The 14,672-nt window shown below is 45.2% G+C and overlaps 1 protein-coding gene and 1 pseudogene across 1 annotated transcript in view; one reads left to right on the forward strand and one right to left on the reverse strand.

The window, feature by feature from the left end:
* Window positions 1-5,569: 5,569 nt before the first annotated feature.
* The window catches only part of LOC145545956 (apolipoprotein L3-like), a 28,328-nt gene continuing 19,225 nt past the window's right edge, over window positions 5,570-14,672 (reverse strand). Inside the window, exons 3-4 of the mRNA XM_081591383.1 lie at window positions 9,408-9,528; window positions 5,570-6,882 (exon numbers count right to left, since the gene is read on the reverse strand). Coding sequence (XP_081447509.1) covers window positions 6,150-6,882; window positions 9,408-9,528 — 854 coding nt within the window. The 3' untranslated portion in view covers window positions 5,570-6,149. The remainder of the gene's footprint in view (window positions 6,883-9,407; window positions 9,529-14,672) is intronic.
* LOC145544585 (zeta-crystallin pseudogene) lies at window positions 12,948-14,059 on the forward strand (annotated as a pseudogene).

The following is a 14,672-nucleotide window of genomic DNA, read 5'->3' on the forward strand; positions in this document are numbered from 1 at the left end:
GTGGAGGGCTTGCGATGCTAAGGTTTTTGTTTTTGTTTTTTTTGGTCACTTTTTGCAGTGCGTAGGATCTTAGTTCCCTGACCGATGATCGAACCCATGCCCCCTGCACTGGAAGTGCAGAGACCTAACCACTGGGTCACCAGAGAAGTTCGCTGAGATCTTTATAAGCAGTTACAAATTTAATTTTCTCATCCATTCCAGGAGGGAGGTACCCATTTCAGAAATGAAGACATAAAGTCTCATGGACTTCACTGGACGAGCCACAGGTGATCCAGTGGCTAAGACTCTGCGCTCACAATGCTGGGGGACCAGGGTTCAATTCCTGGTCAGGGAGCTAGATCCCACATACTGCAACTAAGAGTTCACAGGCCACGGCTAAAAATCCCCCATGCAGTAGCAATTAAGACCCAGAGCAGCCAAGTAAATATATATAAAAAAGAAAGAAATCAAGGCTCAGAAGAGAAACAACTTATCTAAGCTCTCAGAGATATAAAGAAAAATAGAAGCCCAGGTCTGACTCTAAAGTCCTTTCTCCACCATTCTGATTTATGTCCAAGGGGAAGGGGATGGGAGGGGGCTAGAACACCGAGGTCCAAATTCTCCCTCCCCATAAGGGCCTGCTTTCCTAGGATAGAGGTCATGGGGCACCCTGGACCCTGGAGAGCCTGTGGAAGGACAGGAGGAGTGAAGGGTATGATTCTATCAGAAGAGCACTTGGCCATTTGCAATTCATTTACTTTTTGATCATGTGATTCTTCTGAGGAGGGACAGAGTTATTATTTTATTATGTAGGTAGGGAAACAGGCAAAGGCAGGGATGTGACTTGTTCCAGATCACACAACAAGTCAGCGAAAGAAGTAAGGCTCAAAAATCATTTTAGATAAGCTCCTGACAAGCAGACTCTCCTGGAGGCAACAGCCACACACTCTAGGCCTTGTACAAAGTACCAAACACAAAAGTACATAGTGCAAAACCGCCATGTGAGGGCTCAGGAGAAGCAGAACAGGAAGATTTTGAGGGGAGTCAATAACCCTAGATATTCATTGGAGGAACTGGTACTGAAGCTGAAGCTCCAATACTTGGTTACCTGTTGCGAAGAACTGACTCACTGGAAAAGACTCCGACGCTGGGGAAGAGTGAAGGCAAGAGGAGAAGGGGGAAACAGAGGATGAGCTGGTTGGATGGCATCATTGACTCAATGGGCTTGAGTTTGAGCAAACTCTGGGAGATAGTGAAGGACAGGGAAACCTGGTGTGCTGCAGTTCACCAGGTCGCAAAGAGTTGAACATGACTTAGAGATTGAACAATGAACAACAACAAAATATAGATTGAACGATGGACAGAGGACAAGTTTGTCATTTTTTTTGTGGCTTTCCCTTGAAGAAAGCTGCAGTTCTGAGACAGATAGAAGGGACTGAAACTATGATAGAAAGCCTGCTATTTTTCTGGCCCAAAAACAACCCCAGAGGACAAACCCAGAGCAACCAGGACTGTGGGAGGAGAAGAAATGGTTAAAGGAGAGAAAGAAAGGCAAGGCCAAATTCTGTGCACAATTTCTACATCAGTGTCTGATGGATCTTTACCACATAGCATTATACAGACTAAAAGAAGTCTGAGCTAAGAAGATAGTTGCCTCTCATCACAGATAAGACAGATTTGCAATTTAAGTCTAACCAAGTGAATTGCCTGCCAAAGGGGAAAAAAATCATTATTGGAGGAATATAATTGGGTTGGCCAAAAAGTTTGTTCAGGTTTTTCCATACCATCCAGTGGAAAAACCCAAGCTAACATTTTGGCCAACCCAATAAAAGAAAAGGGCTACCCAGGTGACTCAGTGGTAAAGAATCTGCCTGCCAATGTGGAAGTTGCAGGAGACACAGATTCCATCCCTGGGTCAGGAAGATCCCCGGGAGAAGGAAATGGCAACCCACTCCAATATTCTTGCCTGGAAAATCCTATGGACAGAGAAGCTGGTGGGCTACAGTCCATGGGGTTTCCAAGAGTAAGACACGACTAAGCAACTGAGCACACACACACTAAAAGAATCCATAGCCTTTTCAAGATAATATTCATAACGTCCAGGATATTTTAAAAAATTACTTGACCTAAAGCAAGGAAAATGTAATCCATTTTCAAAAGAAAAGACATCAACAGAGGTCAACACTGAATGATCCAGATGTGGGAATAAATAAACAAAAATTTAAAGGCAATTATTATAACTATGCTTGATGAGATAAAGAAAATTACACATGTATGAAAAGATAGAAATCTCAGCAGAGGAATAGAAAACACCAAAGGACAAAAAAAAAAGCAAGAGAAAATTTTAGAACTGAAGTATATGGTATCTGAAATTCTAAAATGAAATGTTTGCACTTAATAACAGAATGGAGATGGCAGAGAAAGAGTGAGTTTAAACATAGATTTTAAAAGAAATTATTCAATTTGAGGAAACAAAAGAAAAAAGTTAAAAAGAAAAAAGCCATGGACTTGTAGGAAAACATCGAAAGGTATAAAGTTAGTAGGTAATTGAGGAATTGGGTTCCTAACTGGAGTGAAGAACGAAAGGAGTGGGGGGAAATATTTGAAGAAATAATGGCTGAAAACTTTTCAAGTTTGGTGAAAGAGCTAAATTTACACATTCAAGAACAGACTTGTGGACACAACTGAGAAAGGAGAGGGTGGGAAGGATGAAGAAAGTAGCATCGACATATTTACATTCTCATGTGTAAAACTGAAGGAGGAAATGGCAACTCACTCCAGTATTCTTACCTGGAGAATCCCATGGACAGAGGAGCCTGATGGGCTACAGGCCATGGGGTTGCAAAGAGTCAGACATGACTGAGCATGCACACACACATGTGTAAAATAGATAATGGGTGGGAAGTTGCTGTATAACACAGGGAGCCCTACCTGGGCCTCTGTGAGGACCCTACAGAAACGGGATAGGAGCAGGGAAGGTCGCTCACAAGGGAGGGGATATATATACAGTTAAGGCTGATTCTCGTTGTTGTAAGGCGGAAACCAACAGAACATTGTAAAGCAATTATCCTCCCACTAAAAAAGATAAATGAAACCATTGGAGATGCATTTTACAGAAAAAAACAGAAGAAGAATTTCTGTGGACCGTGGTTAGGACTCTGTGCTTTCACTGCCAAGGGTGCAGGTTCAATCCCTCGTCGGGAACTAAGATCCCAAAAGCAGTGTGGTGTGGCTAAAAAAAACAGTTGTGTGAACCCCAAAGAATATAAGACAGTCCTTCCCCAGACAGCCTAACACTTTCAAAACGGGCTCTGTAACAAAGTGGCTGGTAGGCAGACTATGTCTAACCATGCATCATGGACTGCCCTTCATCAAAGTTGACTTGGAACCTAATGAATTTAGCCCCCGGAAGCAATGGCCTGAGATATCATTGAACTGTCCTGAAGGGGACTCAGCGCCATGTCACCTGGAGAAATACCTTGAACTCTTGAGTTGTGGTCTCATGGAATGTGTCATGCTCTGAATCCACACCCAGCATTTAGTGCATTTGCTCCCATACTCATGTTTTATGGATCTAGGAATTAAGAAGTTAAGACAAGGTGGTAAATTTCATGATTACACATTATAAGCCCATCTCAAAGTTTTTGTTTTCAATGCCCATGACTCTGGAACCTTCTGGGCTAGAGGTTTTAGTACTAAAGAGGGGAATACCTCTGTGAAGGCAGAACAGAAAGTTTCACTGAAATGCCATATCTGATTCCTCATGCCCCTTGATTTGTGGATAACAATGAGGTTATAGGTCAGATGTGGTAATGACCTTGGTTATCAAGAGAGATTTATACGGCTGCTACACAGGAGGGTGGTAGGAACATGAGTAGAACTCCAGGGATTCCTTCTACTCATGGATTGCTTCTAGGAATCCTTCTTGGATGACCGTGACAGACGATACAGGTTAACAGAAAACTCCACAGTCTTACTGACCTGGGACCAACAAAGGGCTCAGGCTCCACAGGAGTGAATTCTCCCACAAGAAAGAGGAGCACTGAATGGGATCACCCTTAAGAACTAGTATCAAGGGAGAAGTGCTTCTGGAGGCCGGGGTCTCTACTGCACTTCCCTGTTGCCTGCACTTATATAATATACATGCAGAATACTGAGAAAGGGGCCTGATGGAGCAGGAGAAGCACTGGAATCACACTAGGGCCCTTCACCCCTGACATCACTGCAAGATGCAGCAGGTGGAGGTTATTTGTGTTTATCTCCAGCTGGGGAAGTGAGCGGTGCACTTACTGTTATGTGTGGGATGCTTGGACCCAGAACAGGGTGAGGAGAGTCATTTCTGTTGGTCTAAGAGGGCACGTGTACATACAGGAAGCACTAAATCTGGAGCCTCTTGACCTGAGACTTTCCCTCAAGGGTTCAGGTCCCTATTACACATTCTTCTTCATCCTTCAGCCTGACCTATTGGTCCAAGAATACAGTCCTCCAACCCAAGTTATTCTGTGTCGTGGGAAATTGACACTGGATTCCAGGTGCTTGGACCTATTACCCCTGCTGGCAGGGGCCTCAGGGGACAGACTGTGAGCTCCTGCAGGGGGACCTGTCCTGCTCCCTCTCCTTCCTGAACTGTGAGGGTTTGGGGCTTCTTTCCATTCTCTGACCTGGCCTGCATCCCTCCAGTGCACCCTCTTCTGTGCTCACTTAGCCAGACTCAGTTTCTCTTGCTCAGACACAGGGATCTCACCTGACACAGGGGTCACTGTGGAATTGCATCAACCACACATTGAGCTCAATGAGGTCCAGCTCTAAGGATTCAGAAGACATGGAGGTGAACGCTGAATGGTTGTATCACTCCGTGCTTGAAACTCCACCCAGGAGAAGTCTGTGCAGGATGGGAATTCTCCAGGAACTGATGAAGAATTGACAAGGAACAAACTCATATTTCTGAAGGTCAGGTAGGTGATGACCATGACTGCTGATGTCTCCAGGAAGGAATGGAAGGGTTGGTTGAAGCCTCAGGGTAACACTGGCTGAGAGGGAATCAGAGGCACTGAGGAAAGTCTTCGGAGGGCGGTTTGGACAAAAGTGTGGAGAAGTCTCTGCAGCACGTGGGGAGGGACTTAGGAGATGTCCTGGGATCATTTCCAGGTCCCAGGTCTCTGGCTTCCTTCCCCGTGCTCCAGGCATGGGAGCCAGTTAGGTGCTCACATGCTCCACACGTGGAAACCCAGAGAGTTGGTGCCCCATGGAGCAGGCCCGTGGGGGTGAGAGCAACACTCAGATGCTCTCCTTTCTTCCCTGGAGAGGATGAGTCTGAGGCCATTCCATGAAGGCTCCTCAGAAGGTCCTGGCAGGTGCAATCCCAAATGGGTGACCAGGTCAGAGCGTGCCTTGGATGGACTTTGCCTCCTCCCCTGACCACTTCCCCCAGGCCCTCAGTCCTGCTTCTGGGGATGGAGTGAGCCTGGCCTCCAGCTCTGCCCTCAGGGGACCCCAGGCCCCAGCAGAATACTTTGGGCTGCATGTTTTATTGAAAGTACGTCCATTTGCCTGATGCACAGTGTGGTCAAGCAATACAAGAATGTCAGAGTTTGGAGCAGAAAAAGTTTTATTGCAGGGCCATGCAAGTAGACAGGCGGCTCATGTGTTAAAAAACCCAAACCCATTGGCCCCAGGCTGGTTGATTTCCTTGACTCACTGCAAAGTTCGTGACCTGTTGCTGCCTACTGCTTTCATTTTTCTTCCTTTTTTTCTAATCAACCTTGGTTCCCACACAACATTTGGAATTTCGTGGGAACTTCACTGGTCTGTTGCTTCTCCCTGGACCCAATGAGCCCCTGGCACCTTGTCAAATGTTTTATCTACTGTGTTGTCATCATCATCATTGCTGCTGCTTCCATCATTACCACCATCATTATTTAGGAGTCCAAAATAAGTGGTTTCTCCCCACACCCGCACCCCCCAGTTCAGGCTCCTTCCTACTCTCTCTCCATCTACCACCTGCATGCATCCCTCCCCTGCTGTGCTCAGCTACAGAAACACCAAATTCCTAACACTCAGATCCATCAATTTTATTTTGCAATCTTTTACCCTTTAGCAAGTTGCCTCTGGGGCTTGGCCACTCACGTGTCCCTGGTCCCTGCACTGCTCTGGGGTGCCCGAATTGGGGCCTACTTCAGACGCTCATAGATCTGGATGAGCACCTCCAAATTCATCTCCAGCTTCTGGGCCTGTTCCCTCAGTCTCTCAGCAGCCTCTGTCTTGGCCCCACTCTGCAAGTCCTGTGAATCTTTCACCAGGGACCATATGTCGAATGGGAGGAAAAAACCTGCAGAGACTCCACCATAGATGCGGGCTCTTCTGGTCATTGCAAGAGCCGTGCCTCCAAAAGCTGCTCTCACCGGCTGGGTGCTTTGGCCAGAGACTCGCCCAGCTACTAACTGAGGGTTGCTTTTGGCCATCCTGATGGCATGGATGTGCTTCCGAAAATCTTTCACTTCATAGAGACTTTTTCCACTGGAAATCTTCTGGGCTGTGCTACAGAAATTGAGTTGGGTTTCTACTGATGACGTGTTTATGATTTCCACGATGCTGGTGGACAAACCTGTCACAGCAGCTGCTGCTCCCAGCCCTAATCCAGTGGCTGAGAGTCCCAGACTGATGCCCGCTGTAAAGGGTGTCAGAACCAGGCCAAGGATGGTCAGGATGCCAGATGCAATGCTGGTGGAACTGGCTACCACATTGGAGATGGTGCAGTCCCTGTGCACCTTGTCAACATTGTCTGCGTATTCACGCAACTTTTTAATGCTCTTCTCCAGCTCCCGTTTAATCTGAGGAAACTCTTCTAAAAACCTCTTTCTGCCCGGCTGGTCCAGATATTCACGTAGTACAACTGCCTCTTCCCTGTAACAATGAACATCAAAGGATGAAGAAAGACAATTTGCTTGTCTGTAAAATAGGCTCAACAAGATCTACCTTGCATAAACCACAGAGATTATGAATTAAGTGGAAAATTTATTGTATAAATTAAATGGAAATAATTACACAAATTTAAAAATTTTTTGAACATTAAATCCATGTTTGGACATTGTTGATGCTCCATGTACTTATTCAATCTTGGAAAAAATAAGTAAAGGATCTTAGGATACTCTTGACTTCAGAGAGGCGTTTGATAAAGACGTCTCAGAGGCAGGTCAACACCAACACTTACAAAGAGTTGGTAGAGTAGGAACTCCACAGATAAACTAAGAGAAGTGGAATTAGAGCAGAAAACCTTCATTCAAGTGCCTCAGCGTGTGGTGAAGAGTCAACCTTTTCTTTGCCCTTGGCTACTGGGAAGTGGTCCCTAAGCCCCTAGAATAGTCTGGCTGATACGAGGGTCCTCGTCTGCCTGGGCCTTTTGGCCAGTGTTCAGTCTGACAAGGAGACATGTGATGGGGCCTCTGGAGGAGCTGGACTCTAGGACATTAGTCTGACCTCTGGGAGGGGCTAGAGACCACAAGTCAGGATATTTTTTTTAAATGGTTGAGTGTCTCTGGCAGGCAGTGTTCCATGTGCCATGCCATACACCGAGTTCCAGAACAGTAATGCATCCTGGGGACAACAATCGAAACTTCGGGTGTGAAATCCACCCAGACTCTGTCCTGTGACTGATGGAAACCCACAGGCTTCCTGTAATACACTGGGATCATGATGGCTTTCAGTGAGTCCTGTCTGTTCTATAGGGAATTCTGAAATCTGAGGGTGGTGTTGGGGATCCCCTAAATTTTCCATTGGTTCAAATGAAAGCATAGTCCTGGGCACTGTGCCCTCACCTTTGCAGATTGGCTGTCTCTATGACTTAGAATTTGTAAAAAAAAAAAAAAAAAAAATCCAAAGTCAGAACTAGAAGGCACCTTAACAGTCATTTAGTCTGCCATCTGCTGTTTTCTAAGGTTTGTGTCCTTAGCCTTCCCAGCAGCAGGTCCCTGAGTCCATCCACTGCCCCAACTGCCTGGAAATCGGGAGATGAGTTGCTGGTTCCTCTGGAACTCTCCAGCCCACCTCACTGACTCCTGATCCAGGACTCAGCACCCCTGACCTCTCAGATGTCACATGTTAATTTGTGACATCTTCATGAGCCTGCACCCCAAGGTCATGTGCAACTTTATGGAACCTCTAAAGGTTCAAGAGACTTGAGGAAACATCCATCTGATCGGCTGAGCCTGAAGAGACCAGCACTTGCACAGCTGGTAGAGGAAGCGTTTTCCTCTTTGGTGGGGACGCGTGAGGCTTCTCAGAAGCCCTCAAATGACACACAATCACAGCCACTCACTGTGACCCTGGAGGGCTCACTGAGCCACACGGCCTTCCACTGTCAGGGCAGCTCCACGTAGACTAGAAGAGGGTCCCAGATGGAGTGAGAAGCCAGGTCCCAGGCAGGGTGTGCAGACACGGTCACCCAGGACCCTCTAGCCCAGCCTGAGGGGATTCCATCAGGGAGGGAAGAAATGCCCCCCCTCCCACCCAGGGGATCTCTGCTAGGGTCACAGCCCCTTCAGTTCTGTGTCCTTGGGGCCCACTCTCCTCACTCTAGTCCTGGCCCTGCTGCCCAAGTCTGCCTACTAGTCCTCCAAACTGACCCCCTGCTCCACCCTGACCCCTGGGTCTGAGCCTGGTCCAGGCCTCCCTTTGGATGAGATGAATGCACTTGGTTCCCCACCTCTGACCTTGGAGTTTACTCTGAGGCCATCACCATAGTCCAGAATATTGAATTACTGTTCCCACTGGACACATGCAAATCTGAAACTCTAACACATAAGCCCAGAACCCAGGAGCTGGGCAGGGCTAGATCCAGGATCCCATCAGCTCCACCCAGTTCCTCTCCAGCCTCTCTGCTTTATGGGCCAGCAGGATCCTGCAGGGTTGGTATAGTTCCTAAGATGGGAAATAGAAACGCTCTATCTAGGTAGAAGCCCAAGTAATACAAACGATGGTGTCAGGATTTTCTGACTTGCCCCAAAAGAAATTCTGCTTGGTTCTCATCACCAGAAAGAACATTCTTCCCAACAAGCTTTTTAAATGTTAATATTGATTGAGTACCTACTCTGTGTCAGTCATTATGGGAAGATCTTTGCATGCATGATCTCAGTATCCTCACAATAAAACTGAACAGATGATGAAGCTAAGGCAGAGAGTAGCTCAGTAACTTGTCCAAGGTCACATAACCTGCCCCTTCCTTACAGGTTTCGTCTTTTCTCAGCCTGAAGTTGTTCACTGCCAGCAGATGACATGGAGGAAACATTCCTCATGAGATGTTGAGAAGGAACATACTCGACCCCCACCATAGGGTCCTGCTTGGAGGAGGTGTGTCTGCTAGGAAAAACCTAGTCTGGTGCTGCGGGGTGTGGGTGACCTTCCTGACACACTGATACACCTGTACAGGTTACCTGGACAAACAAGCCTCAGCCTCAATTTTCTTCAGGAATTCAGTCAGCAGGAGAAGCAGCTCCTCTCTGTTCAGTATGTCCCAGAGACACTCAGCGACATCCTCAAAAAAGATCTCAATATCTAGATGAAAGGAAAGGGAATAAGGTTAGAAGAATTTGTGAAGTGAAAAAGGGAAAGTATTAGTCGCTCAGTCCTATTTGACTCTTTGTGACCCCACCAGGCTCCTCTGTCCATGGAATTCTCCAGGCAAGAATACTCGAGTGAGTAGCCATTCCCTCCTCCAGGGGATCTTCCCTACCCAGGAATCAAATCCAGATCTCCCACATTGCTGGCAGATTCTTTACGTTCTGGGAAAGCGCAGAAGATTTTGTGGTGGATCATAAATGGTATTGAGTAGCTTTTTTTTTTTTAACCCTGTGTAACCTGGGGGATTACACAGGGTTAAAAAAAAAAAAAAAAGGATAGGACACTGAAAGATGAACTCCCCAGGTCAGTAGATGCCCAATATGCTAATGGAGATCAGTGGAGAAATAACTCCAGAAAGAATGATGGGATGGAGCCAAAGCAAAAACGATACCCAACTGTGGATGTGATTGGTGATAGACTCAAAGTCCGATGCTGTAAAGAGCAATATTGCATAGGAACCTGGAATGTTAGGTCCATGAATCAAGGCAAACTGGAAGTGGTCAAACAGGAGATGGCAAGAGTGAATGTTGACATTCTAGGAATCAGCGAACTAAGATGGACTGGAATGGGTGAATTTAACTCAGATGACCATTATATCTACTACTGTGGGCAAGAACCCCTTAGAAGAAATGGAGTAGCCATCATGGTCAACAGAAGAGTCTGAAATGCAGTACTTGGATGCAATCTCAAAAACGACAGAATGATCTCTGTTCGCTTCCAAGGCAAACCGTTCAATATCACGGTAATCCAAGTCTATGCCCCGACCAGTAACGCCGAAGAAGCTGAAGTTGAACGATTCTATGAAGACCTACAAGACCTTCTAGAACTAACACCCAAAAAAGATGTCCTTTTCATTATAGGGGACTGGAATGCAAAAGTAGGAAGTCAAGAAACACCTGGCGTAACAGGCAGGTTTGGCCTTGGAGTACAGAATGAAGCAGGGCAAAGGCTAATAGAGTTTTGCCACGAGAACACACTGGTAATAGCAAACACCCTATTCCAACAACACAAGAGAAGACTCTACACGTGGACATCACCAGATGGTCAACACCGAAATCAGATTGATTATATTCTTTGCAGCCAAAGATGGAGAAGCTCTATACAGTCAGCAAAAACAAGACCGGGAGCAGACTGTGGCTCAGATCATGAACTGCTTATTGCCAAATTCAGACTTAAATTGAAGAAAGTAGGGAAAACCACTAGTTCATTCAGGTATGACCTAGATCAAATCCCTTATGAGTATACAGTGGAAGTGACAAATAGATTTAAGGGACTAGACCTGATAGACAGAGTGCCTGATGAACTATGGACAGAGGTTCGTGACATTGTACAGGAGACAGGGATCAAGAAAATCCCCATGGAAAAGAAATGCAAAAAAGCAAAATGGCTGTCTGAGGAGGCCTTACAGATAGCTGGGAAGAGAAGAGAAGTGAAAAGCAAAGGAGAAAAGGAAAGATATTCTCATCTGAATGCAGAGTTCCAAAGAATAGCAAGGAGAGATAAGAAAGCCTTCCTCAGTGATCAGTGCAAACAAATAGAGGAAAACAACAGATTGGGAAAGACTAGAGACCTCTTCAAGAAAGTTAGAGATACCAAGGGAACATTTCACGCAAAGATAGGCTCGATAAAGGACAGAAATGGTATGGACCTAACAGAAGCAGAAGATATTAAGAAGAGGTGGCAAGAATACACAGAAGAACTGTACAAAAAAGATCTTCACGACACAGATAATCACGATGGTGTGATCACTCACCTAGAGCCAGACATCTTGGAATGTGAAGTCAAGTGGGCCTTAGAAAGCATCACTATGAACAAAGCTAGTGGAGGTGATGGAATTCCAGTTGAGCTCTTTCAAATCCTCAAAGGTGATGCTGTGAAAGTGCTGCACTCGATAAGCCAGCAAATTTGGAAACCTCAGCAGTGGCCACAGGACTGGAAGAGGTCAGTCTTCGTTCCAATCCCAAAGAAAGGCAATGCCAAAGAATGCTCAAACTACCACACAATTGCACTCATCTCACATGCTAGTAAAGTAATGCTCAAAATTCTCCAAGCCAGGCTTCAGCAATATGTGAACCGTGAACTTCCAGATGTTCAAGCTGGTTTTAGAAAAGGCAGAGGAACCAGAGATCAAATTGCCAATAGCCGCTGCATCATCGAAAAAGCAAGAGAGTTCCAGAAAAACATCTATTTCTGCTTTATTGACTATGCCAAAGCCTTTGACTGTGTGGATCACAATAAACTGTGGAAAATTCTGAAAGAGATGGGAATACCAGACCATCTGACCTGTCTCTTGAGAAACCTGTATGCAGGTCAGGAAGCAACAGTTAGAACTGGACATGGAACAACAGACTGGTTCCAAATAGGAAAAGGAGTACGTCAAGGCTGTATATTGTCACCCTGCTTATTTAACTTATATGCAGAGTACATCATGAGAAACGCTGGGCTGGAAGAAACACAAGCTGGAATCAAGATTGCTGGGAGAAATATCAATAACCTCAGATATGCGGATGACACCACCCTTATGGCAGAAAGTGAAGAAGAACTAAAGAGCCTCTTGATGAAGGTGAAAGACGAGAGTGAAAAGGTTGGCTTAAAGCTCAATGTTCAGAAAACTAAGATCATGGCATCTGGTCCCATCACTCCATGGGAAATAGATGGGGAAACAGTGGAAACAGTGTCAGACTTTACTTTTCTGGGCTCCAGAATCACTGCTGATGGTGACTGCAGCCATGAAATTAAAAGACGCTTACTAATTGGAAGGAAGGTTATGGCCAACCTAGATAGCATGTTTAAAAGCAGAGACATTCCTTTGCCAACAAAAGTCCGTCTAGTCAAGACTATGGTTTTTCCAGTGGTCATGTATGGATGTGAGAGCTGGACGGTGAAGAAAGCTGAGCGCCGCAGAATTGATGCTTTTGAACTGTGGTGTTGGAGAAGACTCTTGAGAGTTTCTTGGACTGCAAGGAGATCCAATCAATCCATCCTAAAAGAGATCAATCCTGGGTGTTCATTGGAAGGTCTGATGTTGAAGCTGAAGCTCCAATACTTCGGCCACCTCATGCGAAGGGTTGACTCATTGGAAAAGACCCTAATGCTGGGTAGGATTGGGGGCGGGAGGAGAAGGGGACGACAGAGGATGAGATGGTTGGATGGCATCACCAACTCGATGGACATGGGTTTGGGTAGACTCCGGGAGTTGGTGATGGACAGAGAGGCCTGGTGTGCTGCAATTCATGGGGTCGCAGAGAGTCGGACACGACTGAGCGACTGAACTGAACTGAACCTGGGGGAGGGCTCACAGATTTTGAAAATCCACTCTAGAACAGATATCTAGATCACTGTGGTGACAGAAGTTGAAGAGAGCTCTTTGAGTTTCTGAATTTGGTGGACTTGAAGTACTGAAACTCCAGTTGGATGTTGCTATACCAATTCTGAAAGACCACTAAGTTCTAACAAAGTCCAAGCATATAGTATAAACCCAGTGGACGTATATATTCGCTCTGGCACTCACAGTATAACACCAATTCTACCTTATACTCCTAGCTGAGAAGTGGAGTATAGAAGTGGCTGGAATAGTAGAAGCTACTGGAGTATATAGAAGTATATAGAAGTGGCTGGAATAGTAGAAGCTACTGGAGAGAATGTATCTACTTTCAAGAAAAGGGACATTCACTACCAGGACGATCTCTGGAGGCTACGCTGAGTTTGCTCTGGCAGCCCATCACATTATTTACATGCTTCCTCAAAAAACTGGACTTTAAACACGGAGCTGCCATCAGCATCTCGTGTTTTACTGCTTATTGAGCTCTGTTCCACAGTGCCTGTGTGAAAGCTGGAGAAAGTGTTTTGGGGCTAGTGGAGGAGCTGGAAGAGCAGTATGCCAAATGGTTAGAGCTTATGGCTTAAAGATTCTGGGCACAGCTACTACTGAGGAAGGACAAAAGATTGCTTTCCAAAATGGAGCCCGTGAAGTGTTTAATCACAAAAAAGCTAATTATATTGATAAAACTAAGAAATCTGTTGGTGAAAAAAGAGTTGATGTGATTATTGAAATGTTTGCTAATGTCAGCCTTAGCACAGATTTAAATTTTTTGTCACACGGAGGAGGAGTAATAGTTGTTGGCAGCAGAGGTCCTATTGAAATAAACCCACAGGATCCATGACAAAGGAATCTAGTGTAGAAGGAATAGCTCTCCCTTCATCCTCCAAGGAGGCATTTCAGCAGTTTGCAGCAGCCCTCCAACCCGAAATGAAAATTGGCTGGTTGAGACCAGTAATAGGTCCCCGGTATTCACTGGAGAAGGTGGCCCAGGCTCATGAAGATATCATTCACATCAGTGGGGCTACAGGAAAAATGATTCTTCTCTTAAAATCATTAATCCTTCCATTGATTTCCTGTGTAATTAAGAGGTTTCTTACCTTAGTTTTACGTACACTGCATTTGCTCAGCTTAGCAATCATTTGATTCAGTGAGTTTCTTCTATTTAAAAAAAAACCACGCACCTATGGACACCTTATCTTCGACAAAGGAGGCAAGAATATACAATGGAGAAAAGACAATCTCTTTAACAAGTGGTGCTGGGAAAACTGGTCAACCACTTGTAAAAGAATGAAACTAGAACACTTCCTAACACCGTACACAAAAATAAACTCAAAATGGATTAAAGATCTAAACGTAAGGCCAGAAACTATAAAACGCCTAGAGGAAAACATAGGCAAAACACTCTCCGACATAAATCACAGCAGGATCCTCCATGACCCACCTCCCAGAATATTGGAAATAAAGCAAAAATAAACAAATGGGACCTAATTAAAATTAAAAGCTTTTGCACAACAAAGGAAACTATAAGCAAGGTGAAAAGACAGCCTTCAGAATGGGAGAAAATAATAGCAAACGAAACAACAGACAAACAATTAATCTCAAAAATATACAAGCAACTTCTGCAGCTGAATTCCAGAAAAATAAACCACCCAATCAAAAAATGGGCCAAAGAACTAAACAGACATTTCTCCAAAGAAGATATACAGATGGCTAACAAACACATGAAAAGATGCTCAACATCACTCATTATTAGAGA

This window comes from Giraffa tippelskirchi, chromosome 4 (assembly GCF_054371585.1).
Source record: "Giraffa tippelskirchi isolate mGirTip1 chromosome 4, T2T-mGirTip1v1.2.pri, whole genome shotgun sequence".
NCBI classification, from domain to species: Eukaryota; Metazoa; Chordata; class Mammalia; order Artiodactyla; family Giraffidae; genus Giraffa; species Giraffa tippelskirchi.